The sequence below is a fragment of the Danio rerio genome, chromosome 18, assembly GCF_049306965.1.
Source record: "Danio rerio strain Tuebingen ecotype United States chromosome 18, GRCz12tu, whole genome shotgun sequence".
Taxonomy (NCBI): domain Eukaryota; kingdom Metazoa; phylum Chordata; class Actinopteri; order Cypriniformes; family Danionidae; genus Danio; species Danio rerio.
This window is the reverse complement of record NC_133193.1, coordinates 22089856-22104998: the sequence shown is the minus strand read 5'-3', so window position 1 is coordinate 22104998 and position 15143 is coordinate 22089856. Positions and strand designations below refer to the sequence as shown.

General features: G+C 34.8%; 1 protein-coding gene across 2 annotated transcripts in view; it reads right to left on the bottom strand.

Moving 5' to 3' along the window:
* The window catches only part of cftr (CF transmembrane conductance regulator), a 46201-nt gene that overhangs the window by 6824 nt on the left and 24234 nt on the right, over window positions 1-15143 (bottom strand). The window contains exons 15-22 of one of the 2 annotated variants that reach the window (XR_012393704.1): window positions 14108-14245; window positions 13589-13626; window positions 13202-13482; window positions 13026-13105; window positions 10213-10363; window positions 4767-4981; window positions 4404-4504; window positions 1866-2093 (exon numbers count right to left, since the gene is read on the bottom strand). Coding sequence is in view for 1 of the 2 variants with exons in the window: in NM_001044883.1 (NP_001038348.1) it covers window positions 1866-2093; window positions 4404-4504; window positions 4754-4981; window positions 10213-10363; window positions 13026-13105; window positions 13202-13482; window positions 13589-13626; window positions 14108-14245 (1245 nt within the window). In the remaining variant the exon portion in view is untranslated. Of the gene's footprint in view, window positions 1-1865; window positions 2094-4403; window positions 4505-4753; window positions 4982-10212; window positions 10364-13025; window positions 13106-13201; window positions 13483-13588; window positions 13627-14107; window positions 14246-15143 lie in introns of both variants that reach the window. The other variant, NM_001044883.1, reaches the window with a different exon arrangement.

Genomic DNA, 15143 nt, shown 5'->3' with positions numbered 1-15143 from the left:
AATTTAAGCTAAATGTAAAAAAAAAATACAACCTAAAAAAATTCTAATAATGTTTTTTATTTATTTTTTATTTCTCTTGATTTTTTCTCTTTTTAAAATTTGTATTAAATGTGATCTAAAACATAAAAATTTGGGTGTACTAGTTTTTGGATCGCTATCGTAAGTTTTTTGTTAGACAAGCTCCAGATTTGGTTTCAGTACTAACTAATCTAACGTATATGCACAAATATAATATTGTATAGCTTCCTGTTAAAAATATGAATTTAAAAGATAGATTTGTGAGGGGGTTACTTAAATATGCTGAGCACTGTATTTACTATTATCAGCATTCCCATTCTTTCATTAACAGCAGATTCAAAGACTTTCAATGACTTAAAAAAAAAAAAAATTAGATCAAGCACCTTTGTAATTTATACCTCCAGCACGTGTATTATTGTACCTAACATTTCACTTTCACTTAACATTTACATTAAAATGCGTGAGGAATGATGATGATGTTAAACTTTTTAAATTAAAAATAAAAATGTTTTTTAAATAGTCATGTTCAAAGAACTTTAATAAAATCTGTTGAATTCAGTACTAGTAATATTCAAATGTGGTTTCTGAAATGTTGATCAAATTTAGTTATTCGTCATAGTTTTTGAAGATCAGAGGTCTCAAACTGGATTCCTGGAGGGCCGCAGCTTTGAACAGTTTTGCTCCAACCCTAATCAAACACAGCTGATTCAACTAATCGAGGTGTTCAAAAAAGGCTCGAAAACTTTGATTAATTGCAACAGCTGTGTTAGATTAGGGCTGAAGCAAAACTGTACAAAGCTGCGGCCCTCCAGGAATCCAGCTTGAGACCTCTGTGATTTAGGGGGGTTTAAATGTAATATTTGTAAATTCAGAATTTCTCTTTTTTTCATTCTGTTTTTGACAGCAACACAGTACAATTGTTAAAATAACACCATAAACAAATTAAGACTTCACATGCAAATACCTCTAAATGACATCTGAAATTTTCTCCTAAAATGAGCATTATCTTTACAGCTTCTTATGTTTATATATATATGAAGTCGTTATATCCATTAACGATGTTAAATTACGTTGATATTTGGTTGATTTTAGGTTGGGTTGGAAAGTGATTAAAATCTAACATCTAATAGATGTCATTGTGGTAATGTCCACACAACGCAAAGGTGCAATGTGATTAGATGTTGATATTTGGTTCATTTTAGGTTGGACGTTTGAACCCAATTTTTATTTCCAAACAAAATCCAATGTCCCCATGACGTTGGGGTGCAACGTCAATATAACATCATGCTGATATCCAGTGCCTGCAGGGTACACACAAGATTCTGAGAAAAATGCTATTTTTAGAAGAAAATAACAAGCAGCATTGAGAGGTTTTTGCATCTAAACTCTCCAAATTTATTTTCACATTTAATTCAAGCATTTGTAAGGACCTCCAGTGTGTTTGTTTTTAAGTACTTTCCAGCGTTTTAATCTGAATGTCTGAAATTCAAGTATTTTTAAGAAGTGTGTTATTCTTTCATTACTATTATTGATTTTTGATTCTTTGATGCCACTTTTAAATAAGTGAAACTCCAGCATTAGCCCATAACAATCTAAGGTACAGGTCTCAAACTGGATTCCTGGAGGGCCGCAGCTGTGCACAGTTTTGCTCCAACTCTAATGATTATTAAGCAGGTGTGAGTTGGAGGTGGTTGGGGATAAACTATGCAGAGCTGTGGCCTTCCAGGAATTGAGTTTAAGAACATTGATCTAAGGCATAAATATGAACCCTTTCACAAATTGCACAGTTTGAAGAACAATTTACATGTGTGTTTTTATTTTCATTCTGTGAATTGCTTTATACATACCCTCTGTCTCCCCTCCGCACTGAAGGACAGGTTTTTGAGGACAGCGTGACCCGCTTCTGTGTATTTGACTGTTAAATTCCTCACTTCGATCTGACCGCGGTGTGGCCAGCTCGAGTCAGCCTGTGCATCGACGTTCTCAATAATCAGATCTGAGTCTTTGCCTTTGTCTGGTTTGGGCGTCTCAGATGGAAGGTCAATGAACTTAAACACCCGGTCAACCGAACGCATCTGGAGGAAGAAGGATTAGAGGAGCCATGATGTAATTCAGGTCCACTGAGGTCTAATCTGCATGTGGTTTGTTTAGCCTTTAAATGATGCTTAGCCTCAGTGTTTGCGTGTATCTGCGTATGTGCACACAGTTACACAATGTGGCAAAAAGAAGGCACCGCCACGCTATACGGGCCATTTTACTAAACTGGTGCAAACTGCTGTCCCATATCCAAAAATGACTTTTAAAAAGCATGCGAGTATTCAAATCTCACAAGTTTGTTAAGATCCTCTACTACAAAAATCCACAATAATATTTTAAATATCAGTAATCTTAAATTATTAAGAAAAAATTATTCACTCCAGTTAAATTGTTATTACTTTTCAAATATTTCACAAGTGATCTTTATGAGAGCACTTTATGAGGACTTTTTACGCAGTACTTTCTTTTTCTTCCTTCTTGAAAAAAGTGTTATTTCTTTTAGTTTGGCTAGAATATATACGAGTAATATCACACAAGTAGCAGTGCGATATGGCTGTATATACTGCTACAAGTCTAATATTGCGTTTATACAACAGTTTGACGAGCATAATTGAGTATATAAATACAAAATCAAACATGGAGAGTCTCAAAAACCCTTTTGTATGAGGAACTACTTTCTCCCGCGTTGGATTCAAATCATAAGCTGACAGTTAAACAGCTGAGCAAGCATCTTTTAAACTTTACTGTTTAAACTGTACGGGTGCTGATATTACTTAAATATATCACGGCTATCAGCCAATCAGATTCGAGAACCAGACAGAACTGTTGTATAAATATATATATGAGATTTTTTTTTTTTAATCATGAAAAAAGTATCTTGGACCACCATTTTTCGATTAGTAATTATTTCCGTGTCCCTCTCTTTCAGAGTTTAACTGGTTTAACTGGTAACTGGAAACGTTTAACTTCACTACCAAACACCTTTTTATTTATTTTTTGGCAACTACGCAAACTGTTTGGGTGTCATTCAAAAACATTTTAATAAAAATACGACAAATTATAAATCACATTTAGGATGAATAACAATTGTAAAATTTCTACAAATACATCTTTACAAGGTACAGTAAATGTAAAGAAATTCTGAATTTATTACTATATATTATATATCTTATATTAGAAAAACATTCCAAATATATTCTGAAAACACACTATGCGTATTATCTGCACAATTACTAGAAATATCCATGTTCAATAATTATATTATATTGCATATTATAAGTATTATTTATATGACATATTATATTATACTCAGGACATTAACATTTTTGATCACCAGCCACTCTGGCTAGTAGTTTTCCAATGTTACTAGCCACTTGCCATTTTCACTAGCCACAATTTTGTTGTTGGAAATTAAATTGATTTTGACTTGCTAAAATGACTTAAGATGACAGATGATTTAAATGTTGGATTATGTCCACATGCCTTCTCCTTTTTGTGTGTGTTGTGAATGACCTTGCTCAATGAGCATTAGCAAATGGCTTGTGGTTTCATGTCGCATTGCAATTAGTTTTATTTCTCAAGACTTTTCAGGGCTCAACACTAAGTATTTACCAAATTTTCAAGAAAAAATGTTCTTAAAAAATTGACATGTTAAAAAATGATTGTCATGTATCTAAAACCAGTTAACTATACGTGAAATGAAATCTACCCACATTTGGCAGGTTGTCAGTGTTAATGTCAAGCCCTGAGTATATTACATAAATTATATTGTATTATATATTGTAAGTATTACAGCTTCCAAAACTTATCAGATGTGCTCCAACACTCAACGCATTCAAATCAAGACTTAAAACACATCTGTTTAGCTGTGCCTTTAAGGAATGAGCACTATGCTATGTCTGACAGATCACACTATTATGTCTTTCTTTTCTTTTTCATTCCATGAAAACCTATTGTAAAACATTTAAATCTGTTTTTAATCATTTTTATTCATTGTTGATCTTATTTCTTATACTTGTTTCTTTCATTCCTGTTTATATAAAGCACGTTGAATTACGATGAAATGTGCTAAATAAATCAACTTGCCTTGCCTTATTTCTCTACAAGTTTTTTCAAAATGTTTCCAAATCTGGCATTGGACCTATTCCGCAGAATGGCCAGAACATGCGTATGATTGTAACTTATTCCATTGATCATAAGGGGAAAACAAAACGTTCTGCACCTCGATAAGCCTGTGCTGTACTGACTTTAAAAGCTTCGCTCTGATAATATTTTCAAAACGCATTACAGAACAGAACGATTCCTGCAGTCCAGAACAGCTGAAAAGCAAAAATAAAGCAAGCACCTACCATTCCATCCACTGCAATGCTGGTGGCAACACACCACTGAAAGGTGCCGAGAATGAGCATTGCCAGGCATATGATGATACCAATCTCGCCCGGTTTATCCTCTGAAAGAAAAAAACACACACATTCACATACACCAACAAGCAAGTATAAACAACAAGCCCAAGGTTGCTCACAATGACCTCACTTCTACTCTTCAAAGGCATTTTCCAAGCACTGCTCGCAATTATGCCTTAATTGAACCAATTGTGTGTGAAACGGTCTAAATCAAGCGTTTAGTGGAGCGTCAAATAAACAGTGGCATCCGCTCGTTTGCTTCACTTTCTCATATCTAGATGGAGGAGCGCTCTTACGGTTGGTTCCTACCGCTATCCAGGCGGCCAGCGTGAAAAAGAAGACGAAGAGGATGTCGGCGCGGAAGAGGAACCATCGGAGAGTGGACAAGTAGAGGAACCAGGTGGCCGTGTGGGTGTTGAGTGTCTTGTGGAAAAGGGCCTCGAAGTAGGCCTGTCGCTCGAAAGCCCTGATGGTCCACAAACCCTTCAGAGACATGATGAGGTGCGAGAAAATGGGGCTCCGGGCTGAGAACAAAGATGAAAGTAGATGTTATGAACTTCTGGATTGGCAGGTTTGTCTGACAGAAAACAAATCTCGTCTCACGTTAAAACTTTTTTAGGTTTTTGGATTCCATTGTTTTGATAACTTTATATTGTATGTGTATGTACATTCATTCATTCATTATAAATGTATTTATTTACTGTATTTGTAATTATTTATTTTACTTATTTATTTAAATTTGCATGTTTGGTTTTGGGTGACACGGAGGCTCAGTGGTCAGCACTATCGCCTCACAGCAAGAAGGTTGTTGGTTGAGTGCTCAATGGGTCAGTTGGCATTTTTGTGTGCTGTTTGCATGTTCTCCCCGTGTTTTCGTAGGTTTCCTTCGGGTGCTCCGGTTTCCCCCACAGTCCAAATACATGCGCTAATAGTGAATTTTTATATAAGTGAACGTTTTTACGCAGAGGATGCCCTTCCAGCTGCAACCCATCTCTGGGAAACATCCATACACACTCATTCAAACTCATACAATATGTACAATTTAGCCTACCAAATTCACCTGTACCGCATGTCTTTGGACTGTGGGGGAAACTGGATCACCCGGAGGAAACCCACGCGAAAGCAGGGAGAACAAGCAAACTCCACACAGAAACGCCAACTGACCCAGCCGAGGCTCGAACAAGCGACCTTCTCGCTGTGAGGCGACAGCACTAACTACTGCGCCACTGCGCCGCCAGGAACAATATATATATAATATCACACGAGTAGCAGTGCGATATGGCTGTAGTGCCCCCACCAGTGCCGATATACAGCCATATAGCACTGCTACTCGTGTGATATTGTGTTTATACAACAGTTTGACGGCATAATTGTGTATATAAAAACAAAATCAAACATGGAGAGTCTCAAAAACCCTTTTTGTATGAGGAACTACTTCTTCCGCCTTGGATTCAAATCATAAGCTGACAGTTAAACAGTTGAGCAAGCATCTTTTAAACTTTAGATCTGTAGAGTCTGCATTTTGTTGGTTGTATGTAGGTGGAGTAATACACAAAGGGTAAAGAGGCTGTACGGGTGCTGATATTACTTAAATATAAATTAGCCAATCAGTTTCAAGAACCAGACAGAACTGTTTGTTGTATATATATATATATACACACACACACACACACACATACACACATATATATATATATATATATATATATATATATATATATATATATATATATATATATATATATATATATATATATAAATATATAAATATATATATATATATATATATATATATATATATATATATATATATATATATATATATATATATATGTGTATATATATATATCCTCTCTCTCTCTCTCTCTCTCTCTATATATATATATATATATATATATGTGATGATATATGTGTGTGCCAAATGTAGGGAAGTAAGAGAACTGATTTTTCTCTAATAATTTACTCGAGTAAAAGTACACATCTTTAAATGTACTCAAAAAGTACACATTACCCGATGATTTTACTCAAGTAAATGTAACGAAGTAAACGTAATTCTACTACTATACTACCCACCTCTGCCAAAATTAATAAAAACAGTTTTCAAAAATTTGATTTTGGTAGACTGAAAAACGTTATTACTTTTTTTGTCATTTTATAGTTTGACACCAAAAAAACAAAAAAAAAATAATACTTTAGGATTATAAGTATTTTATTCATCAAGGGGATGAAATAATCATAAAATTGCATTTTTATCCATTAAACTGTGGTTTGCTAAACAAATTGTTGCTTAAAAAAATCTTAGCAGATGTAGCAAACTATAAAGAGCACGATATTACTTGCACATTACTATAACATTAAAACAAATTTTTTATATGAGAATCTATACACATACAATTTATTTATTGGTTTTAGAATAAATCAAATTATAAAATCATGGTTCTACTCCAGTTTGTTTTTAAAGATCTAATAATTTACAAAGAAATAACTCTTTCACAGCTTGTTTTCAATAAAGATTTTCCCAAACAGGCCAAGTAATAATGAAAATTTGAAAGTGATCATAATGCAAAAATACGTAGTTTGTTTCTCTGCTGAACTAATAAGCTGTGGATGTTAAATCATATGGGTCTCACATACTGATTACATGAGATGCTCTTTTAACTTTATTATGTGCTATAACTAGTAGTAAAGATGTGGGAATGATCTTGTTCACTTTACTTAAACCAGAGAAGAGAAAAACAGCATGTATTGTTGTATTTTATGATGAAATTGACAGGATCCTAAATTATTTCTTATTAAAGGAAACAAAACAAAAGCGTCTGGGGATTCTTAGACAGGAGTACGCCAATAACCTCTAGTGAAACTGTATTCACTCATCAACAGAAAAAGCATAGATAAAAGATTGAGATCTTGAGATGTAAGAACAACATCAGTTCATTAAAAGTAAACTGTATAGAGAACTGTATTGCACATTACTACAATATTAATAACTACAACTACAGAGATTTTTTAATATGATAATCTATGCACATACAAATTAATTGTTGTTTTTACATTAAATCGAGTTCTAAAATCAGGGTTTGTTTTTAAAGATTTACTAATTTACACAGAAATAATTCTTTCACATCTTGTTTTATGAAGGATTTTTATGGAGAGGCTAAGTAAAATATAATGGAAATATGAAAGTGACTGTAGTGCAAATATAGTTTGCTTCTCTGCTGAACTAATAAGTTTAACTAATAACACTTGCCTGAGGTAAATCTAATGCTAAGATGCATTCTCATTACATGAGACAAGTGAAGTTTATTATGTGCTATAACTAGTAGTAAAGATCTGATTCACTTCACTTAAACCAGTAAAGAGCAAAACAGCACGTATTGCTGTATTTTCTGGTAAAATTGACAGGATCTGAAATTATCCCCCCCCTCCTAGTTTTTAGGTCAACTACTACTTTAACTGTCAATCTGGAGCACTTATTGTATTTCGCCATCATCTGTGCCACACGTTTTCAAAAGCAGAAGGGCTCAGGAAAAGGAAGGAAGAAATAAAAGTCCTGCCCTTTGTCGTTTGGCCTTCAGGTGACCCCCTAAACAAAATGAACTAATCCACCTAAGTTCGGCTGCCCACACTATAACTAAATCATCACATTTCTCTCATTCATCACGTATTTCCTCGCAGCATTCCTTTCTCTTTCTGTAAGCAAGACAATGCCTTGAGCTCTTTTAGCATGAAAATCAATGGCATTGCACAGTTTTCTGGGATCCCCGCCATGAGGCTTGTTGCTCATCAGTTGCGGATGGTGAGTGAATGATATCAGGATGGCAGAAAAGGAAATCCCTGTGCAGCGTTTTGCCAACGCAGTATTACAAAGTACGGAAAGCCCTAGTTGCTTTTTCGGTGGCCCTGGACAGACTGACAGAGGGAAGAACGTCGACTGTTACGGCTGTACAGTATATTGTTTCAGCATCAACAATGTGATATACTGTATACATCCGTGATAGTCAGGATGTGCGATATCAAGTGTGGACCAAAGTTTATCAGCTACCATAGTCTGGAATAAATGGGATTTGTAGAATAATTGCCAATTTGAACAATTAGAATGAAATTTAATCATCTGCACATGTTTTTAAAGATGCTGTAGAGAATGAAACTATAATATCAAGGTTCTACTCCAATTTATTTTTGAAGTTCTAATAATTTACACAGAATTATTTCTTTCGTGGCTTGTTTTCACTAAAGATTATCACAAACAGGCCAAGTAAAATATAATGGAAATATGAAAGTGATTATAGGGCAAATTGTTTCTCTTCTGAACTAATGAGCTTGACAAATAATAATTTTTTTATGCGCTGTAACTAGTAGTTAAGATGTAGGAATGACCTTACTCATTTAAACAAGTGAAGAGAAAAACAGCATGTACATATTGCTGTGTTTTCAGATGAAACTGACAGTATCTTAAATAATTTCTTATATAAGGAACTTATTGTGGATTAGTTAATTTTGTTTATAAGGTCTCCTGAAGGCGATGGTGAAAATACACTGGGAAATACATAGATGCTGTAGAATGAAATTCTGCATATACTGTACCTAGGTAAAACTGAATTATAAGAGTTCAGTACATGGAAATGACAAGCCATGAGCCTCAAACACCATTGTTTCCTCATTTTCATGTTAATCTCCTGAGTGTAAAATCCTAAAGAAAAACAGGCCAGTCGGACAAAAAAAAAAAAAAAATACTGACTGTGTCAATCTGCACAAGCTCCTTTTTATAAACACCCCAGGCTGAGTTTGACTGGCCACAATGTTTCCTACTGAGATTACAACAACATTTTCCCTACACTTTTAAGTTTATCTAAGCTTGTATTATACTTACTTATTATAGACTCTTATTTTGAAAATGGGACAGGTTTTTCTGTAAAGTGCAAGTAACATATTAACTCTTTGAAACCACCCATTTTAGGCTTTGATCCTAATTGTGCCATTTTGGTGACTCTCGCTTTTATTTCAAATGAGACTGGGCTCTTTTTCAAAAGAGGGCGGAGTTACAAATGCCTATGTGTTAGCATAGTGGCAGATTCAAAAACAAGACTAAAATCCTATGCTAATAAGGGAGAGATTGTCACTAATGAGCGTGGCTTTCCCCCTTTGATGACACGTTCAAAGGGAGAATGTCAATCAAACTGCACTTTATGAAGTGTGATTATGATAAAATAGAGTTAATACATTTCCACTAATAGAAGCTGGTTATATTCGCAGATTGTTCCCCCGCAACTGTGTTTAAACTCCTTATAAACAGATTTTTGCATTATAGGTCCCGTTCAATGTGCATATTGTTGAATTTGAAGCATATGTTTCCAATGAGTCAACAAATGCACGTGTATGTTTTTAATGAGGCAACAAATATGTTTCACATGTAAGACCTAATAATGTTTGCAGTAAAAATTAAATCAATTTTTACGGTTTTACACTAATTATTACATTCTAAAATTATGGATGATTGGTCGAGAGACTCTGTTTTGACCTGCAGCCCATGCCATTTCCTCAGAGATATCCTTTCTCTTTCTGGTTAACTCATCCTTCCTCTGCTCCTCCTCTGTTTTTAGACCTAGCACTGACCTCCCATTAGGGCCCTGTGTGTAACTGCCCCTTCTCAAGGCTGGCAGAAAGCCACACGGCAGTGCGTCAGGGATCCTGCTGCCAATGGCAAAGACGCATCTAACAACTGCATGCGAAGAATGCTCACATTATCTGGCCTTACCTTCTGTCTCCAGCTGTTTAAGCTGTTGACCCGTGCGGAGAAAGTACTTCCTCATCACAATGAAAATAATGGCCAGGGGAGTAGCAGCGAGGAATATATACGGCCGCACAATGGACACCACAAGAATACATCCAACCACCACTACTGTCAGCTGTTGGAAGAAAAAAGATGTTGAAATATTCAATGTTCTGTTTGTCACAGGAAGTCGATGCCTTTATTCAGCAAAGATGCTTTAAATAAATAAAAAAGTGCCAGTAAAAATAATTATATTGTTAATAAAAGCTTTTTTGCTTCAAATAAAAGCTGCTTTATTTAACTGATTATAAATCAGAGTATTTAAAATGTAATAATAATCAATAATACAACACTTTTATTTATTTGTTTGTTTTATATTTATATATTCTTTCATTTATTAAATTTATCAAATTTATTATTTATTCATTCATTCATTTTCTTATAGGCTTAGTCCCTTTAATAATCTGGGGTCGCCACAGCGGAATGAACCACCAACTTATCCAGCATATATGTTTCATGCAGCAGATGCCCTTCCAGCTGCAACCCATCACTGGGAATTTAGCCTATCCAAATCACCTATACCGCATGTCTTTAGACTGTGGGGGAAACTGGATCATCCAGAGGAAAACCACGCAAAAGCAGGGAGAACATGCAAACTCAACACACAGGGGACAGCACTACCTACTGCGTCACTGCGTCACCACAAGCTTATTAAATTTCTTAATTATAGCCCTTTAAATTACATTTAATTTATAAGGAAAGAGGTCTTAGAGGCTATTGCCATAGTTGTAGGTACTAATGTGCCTAGAGAGCCTAGACCAGGGGTGTCAAACTCAATTCCTGGAGGGCCGAAGCCCTTCACAGTTTAGTTCCAACCCTGCTCCAACACACTTACCTGTAGGTTTCAAACAAGCCTGAAGGACTCAAATAGTTTGATCAGGTGTGTTTAATTAGGGTTGGAACTAAACTGTGCAGAGCTGCGGCCCTTTTGGAACTGAGTTTGACACCTGTGGCCTAGACCCTCTTAGGACATTCTTCCCTACTTGATCATCAAAACATTAATAGCCTTACTAGCCTTACTAGCAGACATAAAATGTAAAACCTTGAGATGGAAGGATTTTAAACCACTTTTAGCTTCCATGTAAATTCAAATGAGATTGTGTTCTTTTTCAATCAAAGTGTTTCTGCAGACAGTTTTATCAAGTGTGATTATAATAAAATAGATTAAATAAATTTCTACAACCTTCAGCTTCCATGTGAATTAAAGAAGTATCATCTTACATGCGAAAATGCATTTTTAGTGCATATTTAATGTAATGCGTTTCGCTTGAAAAAGATTTGTTTGTCAAATACTGGGGCAGCTTCATTTCTCACTTGGGTATAACAGAACAGAATGCTTAGACAGAACCTGACTTTTTATGTTTTCATGTTTTAATTTTATTCATAGTTTATTTGTGGCACTATGGTTGGGAGATTTAGAGCATGTATAGGGCAGTCTGTGTGGGGATGAAAGATCTATTTAGATTATTCTGTACTTGTATACTTTGTGCTTAACTTGTAAAAACCCAATAAACATAATGTTTAAAAACATTTAATTTATAAAATAAGAATAAGAGATTATTCACACGTTATTTACTTTTTATATTGTAGTAATTAAACAATTTCTGATAGTTGTAGTGTTTTACATTTTAAATGTTTTTAAAATTGTTCTTATGTCTTATCGTCAGATGTTGAATGTTCTGTTGATTGATAGTTTCAGTAGTTTGAATCAACAAAATGTGTGGTGTGGTCATATAAATCATGCTACAACAACCAGGTAATGATCTGTCAGTACTCTTTCTGTTATTTTACAGATTTATTTCTATTCATATAGTATTTTTTGGTCCCACTTTATATTAAGTGGCCTTAACTAACATGTACTTACATAGGAACTAATAGTTTGTTACAATGTACTTATTGTGTATTTACTGTGTACTTATGCTTGATTAAATACATATATGTAACTACATCTGTAATTAACTTTTGTAATTGCATTTGTATATACATTGTTGACCATCCCTTACACCTTAACCTACCCTTCATCCTACCCATGCCACCAAACCTGTCCATAACCCAACCTCTATCCCAACTCAAAAGCACCACAGGTGTTCTCAAATACGTTATAAACACAGTAAGTACATTGTATTTATTTTTTTGATGTAAGTACATAGTAGTTAGGGACACTTAATATAAAGTGGGACCTATTTTTTTTATATAATATATTTTAAACAATTAAAACTGTCAATAATAGTCACTTAAACATTAACAAACTAACATTTTTATCATTGAAAGTTGTCTGAGCTGAACTCAAGTTCCCATAGTGCAATATCAAAAGTGTAATTAAACAGAAAATACCTGTGAATAACAAAAATCTATTCATTCATTCATTTTCTTTTTGGCTTAGTCTCTTAATTAGTCTTATACAGCACATGTTTTACACAGCGGATGCCCTTCCAGCTGCAACCAATCACTGGGAAACACCCATACACTCTTGCATTCACACACATGTACTACGGACAATTCACCTATACCACATGTCTATGGACTTTGAGGGAAACCGGAGCACCTGAACACGGAGAACATGCAAACTCCACACAGAAATGCCAACTGACCCAGACAAGGCTCGAGCCAGCGACTTTTTTATTTTTATTTTTTGCAGTGCAAACTGGTAGATTGCATGACTGAGAAAGCTAAAACCCATGTACTCACTTTTAAACACTACATTATCATTCCTAAAGTTTATTAAAGGATTCACAAACCTGGACAAAGTCAAACATGAGGAGAGGAAGCATGTCGTCTATTGTGGCCATATCTTTGGTGAATCTATTCATGATTCGGCCTGCAAAAACAATATAAACAGTAAAGTATTACGTCAAAAACCACACCTGTGAAGCAAGTTTTACCTTGATCATTTCAGTCCTAAGTACTGACTAACCTGTCTTCATAGTGTTGAGTACAGACATGGGAGCACTGAGAACAGCATGTAGCATCTTCTGGTGCAGTTTTTTGGAGATGGTGATGGTTGTGTGTACAAACGGAAGACCTCTGAAAAATCCCATCGCGAGGAGGCTCTCTGACGTGGCCACATATATGTAGAGAATGTAATAGCTGCTTGTGGGAGTCACAGTGATGGCATATGTTTGTCCAGATGAAGACGCGTTGGAGTGCTTTGTCATGTTTGGCTCAGATCGTTGATGTTCCTCTCTCCAAAGTTCACTGGAAGCATGAAAGTATTTAGTGATTAAAACAACATTTCACTCTGTTAATGAAGAATGCTTGACAAGTAAAGGGCAATCAAGGTACTATAAGAAGAAAAACTTACTCGGTTATCAGAAAAATCCCTGCTACAGATCCTGCAATCTAAAAAACAAAATAAATTAAGATTGGTTAAATTATTAAATGTATTACACTACTGTTCAAAAGTAGGTTAGATGTAACATTTCTGGTTTGTCTTGTGTTCACTGATACTGCATTTATCTGACAAAATATACTGTAATAAAAAGGCATATTTTTGTTAAATATTATTATAATTGACCAGTTTTCTATTGTTTTATATTTTAAAATGCAACACATTTTCTGTAACTATTTCTTCAGAATTTAGTGTCATATAATCCTTAAGAACTCATAAACTTAAGAAATATTTACTGAAAGTATTCCAGTAATAAGATGTATGAATTGGAATTGTATTTCAAATGTATAAGGATTAAATAGTTTTGACATAAACTAAAAAATTTAAATACGATGCATATTTGTCAATCATTCAACAATGAAACAGTTGACATTGAAACAATTGCATTGCTATCATATAGTAGTAATAAACAGATACAAAAAAATGGCATACCTCAATTGCAGCAATAAAGAGGATGAAGATCAGAACATAAAGAAGGCTTTTATTATTTGACACATATCTGACGTATGTGTTCCACTTTGTCGTCTCGAATGTTTCTTCTATTTCATCAATTTCATCAGTTAAGCATGCCTGCAAAGGCAAATGCATCAGATTAAATATAGTAATTTATTGTATGTTATCATCCTTTTGGAATTTTATTTGTTTAAAACATTCCCAGCAGACACACAACATCATAAGACGGTAACATTAGGTGTTACGGTCCATGGGAGTTTGTATTTTTGTGCCTTCTCCCTCTCTGTTTTGCTTGTCTCCCTTTGCTCCCTTCGCATCTCCTTATCTGTCATTCGCTCTTTGTCTCGTCTTATCACCTTTTGTTCCGCTACTTTTTCTCTGCTAGGTACCTGCTGATTGGATCCCGAGCCTGTCACTCCTCATTAGGGCGTTTCCTCTTGGACCAATTGGACTTCGTTCCGCGAACTTTAAATTTGACCGGCATGCCTTGCTTTTCAGAGTGCTATGTGTGGTGTGTTGGTTTGTGTTCGCTCGCTGCTGTTCATAATGTATGCTTTGTTCTGTGTTTCTGAATAATTACATCGATGTAAATTAGGTCATGGTTAAAGAGTTTATCATTCCTTTTTGGGGAAATGTTCAGAAACACTAGGTAAGTGGGTGAGCGCCACATTTTGTATTTTTGCTTATTATTTCAGGGAGTTTAGGTGTGGCGTCGCAAACACTGAAGATTTCGGTTTCTTTTTCACATTTTGATTTTTATTAGTAAGTTTAGAGGGGGATCTTGTGTTCTAGTTTAGGTGGCTTTTGGTTTTGTTTAGTTCTTTGCTTTGGCGCCACTCTAGTTCCTTTTTCCCCTAAAACTTTTGATTTATTATTATTATATATACATTGTACAAAGCGCACACATGTAATCCTCTCTTTTGTTGGCTTCATTTTTCTTCTCCTCGTAAGAGGAATAAACAAATTGACCGTAAATGTTGTGTCCTGGTGTATTTTCCATCCATCTAATCAGTAA